The sequence below is a fragment of the Spinacia oleracea genome, chromosome 1 (genome assembly GCF_020520425.1).
Source record: "Spinacia oleracea cultivar Varoflay chromosome 1, BTI_SOV_V1, whole genome shotgun sequence".
NCBI classification, from domain to species: domain Eukaryota; kingdom Viridiplantae; phylum Streptophyta; class Magnoliopsida; order Caryophyllales; family Amaranthaceae; genus Spinacia; species Spinacia oleracea.
In genome coordinates, this window is record NC_079487.1 from 67,153,252 (window position 1) to 67,158,561 (window position 5,310).

At 43.3% G+C, this 5,310-nt stretch overlaps 1 protein-coding gene across 1 annotated transcript; it reads left to right on the forward strand.

Annotated features, from left to right (window-relative positions):
• Positions 1–4,216: 4,216 nt before the first annotated feature.
• LOC130465414 (uncharacterized) lies at positions 4,217–4,822 on the forward strand. Its single transcript, XM_056834156.1, has one exon. The coding sequence runs from the start codon at positions 4,217–4,219 to the stop codon at positions 4,820–4,822; it is 606 nt and encodes a 201-aa protein (XP_056690134.1).
• Positions 4,823–5,310: the final 488 nt, after the last annotated feature.

The following is a 5,310-nucleotide window of genomic DNA, read 5'->3' on the forward strand; positions in this document are numbered from 1 at the left end:
ACAACATATCCTAGCAATTTTCCAGAGGTTACCCCGAACACACATTTTTGTGGATTTAGTCTCATGTTATATTTCAAGATTCGGGTGAAGAACTTTTTAAGTGCCGGGAGGTGACGGTGCCGGTCTTTAGATTTGACGATCATGTCGTCCACATAGACCTCGATTTCTTTGTGTATCATGTCATGGAGTAACGTGGTGGCTGTTCTTTGATAGGTGGCCCCCGCGTTTTTCAAACCAAAAGGCATTACAGTGTAACAATATGTACCCCAAGGGGTAATGAAAGTTGTTTTTTCCATGTCTTCTTCTGCCATGAGTATTTGGTTATATCCGGCGTACCCGTCCATGAAGGAGAGGAGCGCGTGCTTAGCGGTGTTGTCTACTAGTATGTCAATGTGAGGTAGAGGGAAGTCATCTTTGGGACTGGCTTTGTTGAGGTCTCGAAAGTCTACGCACTTTCGCACTCGTCCATCTTTTTTAGCTACGGGGACAATATTGGCCACCCATTCTGGGTAGTTGGAGACTTTTATAAAGCCGGCGTCTAATTGTTTAGTGACTTCTTCTTTTATTTTCAAGGCTATCTCTGGTTTGAGCCGCCGTAGCTTTTGTTTTACTGGCGTCATTTTGGGATCTAGCGGAATTTTATGCTCAGCGATTTCTCGATCTATTCCTGGCATGTCTTTGTAGGACCAAGCAAAGACACCCTCGAATTCCCGCAAAGTGGAGATTAGATCGGCCTTTTCAGTGGGAGTTAAGGTGAGGCCAATTTTAATGATTTTAGGATTTTCTTCTGTTTCAATATTTACCGATTCTATGTCCTCAATTATAGAAGTTTTGAGTTCTTGTTCACTTACAGCTTTTATTAGTTCGGTATATTACTCTTCTGGCTCTTTTTCGTGCTCATTAGTGGCGAGACATTCTGCATTATTACTCGGATTTTTAAGCGGCATATACTCAAAAGTTTTGTTTTATCTTATTAAAGTCATGAAGCATTACATCAAAAAGATCTCCCGGAGTAGAGATTTCCGGGTCTAAACTATTTTTGGGAGGGGTTACAATTTTGCTAGGTTCGGACTCGGAGTAAGACTCGGATTCAGACTCTAATTCTTAGTACATCGGACCCTCTCCCGCAGATATCTTGATCTTCATCCCACGAGCATCAGTCCATTTGAAAGTCTTGCGCCACCCTTGTTGGATTTGGTCATCTTTTGAGGGCGATGGAGCGATCAATTTAGTAGGATCGAACGCTTCATCTTGAAGAGCTAGTGCCATAATTTCTGTTTCATTCTTCGCTCTTTTCTTTTCTAACCCAAACAATAGCCCGAAAGCATGTGAGTTGGGGAGCGTTTTTGGCATAACACGATTCTTTGGGGCGAGTGGCCTTTGAGAACGTAAAGGGTCGTGCGACCTCTAGGTATAGATGTTCGGGATATGCTTCTTCCATCGCGTTCCTTGATGGCTATCACGGGCAGGTATTCAGGGGCCCTGCATTATTGTTGTGGAGTAGGAGACACATTAGTTTGTTTCGTGAGTCGGTTTTTTATAGACATTCTATGACTACCCTTTAGTCGGACTAGTATATTTGGACTGCTATGTGTGCACTTTGAACTCTTTATATTTTCGAAAATCTTTGCCCGTGTGACATTCATAATTATTTGCATGTTCGATTTTTAGTGCCGAGCATTGTCGTCGTAGGAGGCCTAACAACGACGCAAAGAGTTATTAATTTTTTCACGAGTCGCTTTTGAAATCGAGTGCTTTTCTTACGCCCTCGTAGCAATTCTTTTTACGAAAATTTTTTTGTGCTGCGTATTTTCCTTTCGCGCAGGCACCGAGGCTGCTGCGCCTGACCAGCAGGCCAAGCAGCAACTTCAGCGCCCAGCGTCGGGCGTGAGAAATTCTGGCGCCCAGCCAGGGGCATTGCAAATGCGTCCCTGGCTGATTCTCGTTTTCTGTTTGCGTCTACTTTTGTTTATGCGACTTCGATTTGCGTGCTTGCCTAATAACGTCCTTTACGCGTTGTGCATCGTTTGTGGGATTCGTTACAGGCCATCCCGAGCGTCGCTTATTTTTGTGGCGATCATTCGGGTTTGCGGAACACGTATTTCGGTATAACTCTTTGGCAAATTAGTCTATGAATGTTTGGGCAATTTTTAAGGTCGTTGGTTTTCTAGGATAGTTTGTCACACACAATCACATATTTCGCTACACATAACTAACATTCATCATGAGGCGATAATAACATGTCATGCAGTTTATGATAGGCTTCTATGGGTAGTTATTTGCGCCTGGCTTGGTACCGCTTCTATCGTAGATCCAACACATGCCCCGGTCGAGGTAGTGTCTTCAACAGACGAATTTCGCTCAAGAGGCCAACCCGCAAGTGCAAGCCAATGGGGCATGCAGGCGATAGGGATCTAATGAGCGAGCGATTGGGTTCGGGATAGGTGTACTACCTGCACAAGTACCGAGTGGGCAACATGCGCGGCGTATGCACCCCCCTATTGGCGAAAAACGGTATCCTTAGTCCCAACTCCCGGGGAAGCCGAGATTCGTTATGCGGTTCTGCCCGTTCACATTAATATGCTGATTTTCAGGTCGTCCCAACTTGATGGGGAAATAAACGCGGGGTAGGATCGTTTCACCCTTCGGCTATTTTGATTACCTACAAGCACGAGTATTTCCTTCACTATCCCCAGTGGAGTCGCCACTGTGAGGGGGTCGAAAAACCACGAGGCTAATGCGTGACCTCGTCCCTCGTGGGTGTGACAATTCTTTTTATTCAATCAAGTGTAATTGGATTTCCTGTGAGTTTACACCCAATTGACTAGTAATATAGGAGTCGCCATTCAGTTTTTAACGACAATGAGAAAAACTTACAAAACCCGGTTATCGTGACATAAAGGGAGTGCAATTATGTTTGACCACGACGGCCGTAGGTTCCCTTGTGATCCCTGGTGTGGGGATCTCTCAACATACACCCGCAAGGTAGAGATTGAGGGTTCGGGGGACTGTAACTACCGAAAGGAGTACTCGCTCGTCGATAACTCCAGAGGCAGGATATCCTTACTAGCTCAGCATAAATATTTGAAGGGACATGCGTTAACTATTAAACTAATCTGAGTTGATTTTAACAATATGCAACATATAATACTAGATCGATCGCGATTATCTGATTTAAATAACATTAAGGGACCTAGCATGATAATCCAATTTCCCAAAAATATTATATTTGTTAGGCTTGATAGAACAATCAGATTTAGTTAGTTTAACAGTTTATAAAAAGGGCGAGGAAAGCAATTAAATCATCGAGAAGGGGCACATTACGACGCATCCTTGAGAGGTGCGTCACGGTTCTCAGAAAACTAACCACTTTGACTTTGCTATTTCTCCTTTTTATTTAACGAATCTCAAATTTTGGGACAGGATACGTTCTGTTCGATTTATGGATCGATTGCGACAGAACGCGTGAACAATTTCGCAGCGTGAGGCTTAGGCTAAGGGTTGGAGTCAATACTCAGAATATGAATTGTGTGTTCTTTTCACGTCGAATTTGGGGCTGTATTTATAGGGAAGAGTTTGTGGAAAGATAGAATTGCAGAGTTCTAATCCACAAAGAATTAGGAAAAAACACGTACCCAGGTATTTTCAGCGCCCAGGCCTGGGAGCCGAAGATTTCGGCGCCCAGAGCCAGGCGTTCAAAATAGGGTCTGGGCTGTTTTCTTAGTCAGATTCGGATTCCTGAAATCTGTAGTGTTTGAGACTTAATCGAGTCTTTTAGTGCGTATCAATTTCATGACGGAATGCGTCTGTACCCGTTACGAACTCTAGGCTCGTTAGGATTTTAATTAATACGTAACTCTTATTTCCGAATCATATTAGGAATAGGATTCTCGCAGTTTCTATCTCATTTAGGATTTATGTTGGAGTGCAACACCTAGATCTGACAGGTTTCTATCTTTTATGACTTGCCACTTTTAGAAGCTACCCTTTACGGCAGTTACTATTTTTAGCAGGTTTCTATAAATAGCAGGTTTCTATAAATAGCAGGTTTCGGGTGAAATGAAAAGGGGAATTGAGATTCGTTATTTTATAGGAGATGCGTTGTCAAGTGGAGATTTATGTTTTCATCATCGAACCTTTCCCTTTCGGGAATGGGGACAAAAGTAGGTGTCTACACCCTAACTACGTCTCGACGGCGGTTCAATCTCCGACAGCTATGGCGGACGATCTCACCGAAAAATGGAGTAATCTTAACCTGGAAGACGAAGATAACGATGTTGTTGACCTGGGCGGGATAGAATTGACAGATGAGGATGATAGAGTATCCCTAATGCTAGTGGGAAAATTGGTGATTGACCTTGGTTTTAATGTGGATGCGTGCAAAAAAACGATGATACAAGCGTGGTTGATGAAAGGTAAGGTTGTTATCCGTGCAATAGGGGAGAATTTGTTTGTCTTCCAATTCTTCCATTGGCGTGACGAAGAGAAAGTGATGTCGGGAAGGCCATGGTGCTTTGAACAAAACCTTCTCCTATTGCATGAAATATCAGGGAACGAACAACCGAACAAAGTAGTCCTTACACACTCTCCATTCTGGGTCAGAATTGAGAATCTCCCATTCAATTGTCGTTCAGATGCCCATGTCAAAGCTATTACACCGAAACTGGGAGAATTAATGGAGATTGAGGAGGACCTGCTGGGTATTGAGAAGGATCGTAGGCTACGTGTTATGATGGATGTCACTAAACCCCTGCTCAAGTTTGTGAACGTGGTGAACAGGGAGGGCGCTATGGTAAAGGTTAAATTGAAGTATGAGAGCTGAGTCTACCCTTTTTCTGCTTCATGTGTGGTGTGATAGGACACAGTGAGAAGGACTGTACCGTCTTAACTGAGGAGCAACAGAAACGTGGACCAGGGTGGGGCATGGGACTAAAAGCGTCGCCTAGGAAGGTGAAGGAAATAATGCCCTTGGTCCAAGTATGCATTCAATGATAAGTTTAATAATGCGGTTCAGTATTAATTAATTAAACAAGTTAATAATTCAGTGAGATCAAGTGAACTGTATGCCTAGCTAGAGGCCGCTTCAGTTCAAGTGGAATTAATCATATTAATCCACAGCTTACTCTTGACTGAACCCGTAGGGTCACACATATGGTACGTGAACGGATCAAGTATTTAAGTGAATTAAATACTCCATTTATGGATATTCCCGGAATCGACGGATCTCGGTTCCAGTGGGAGCTGAAATCGTCAAAAGGAAAATTATGAATACTCCGGAAACGATGATATTGCCGAAAACGGAAATATGGA

Bases quoted from the DNA above. Each gene is read 5' to 3' on its own strand.
- LOC130465414 (XM_056834156.1), top strand. From the start codon at position 4,217: ATGGCGGACGATCTCACCGAAAAATGGAGTAATCTTAACCTGGAAGAC.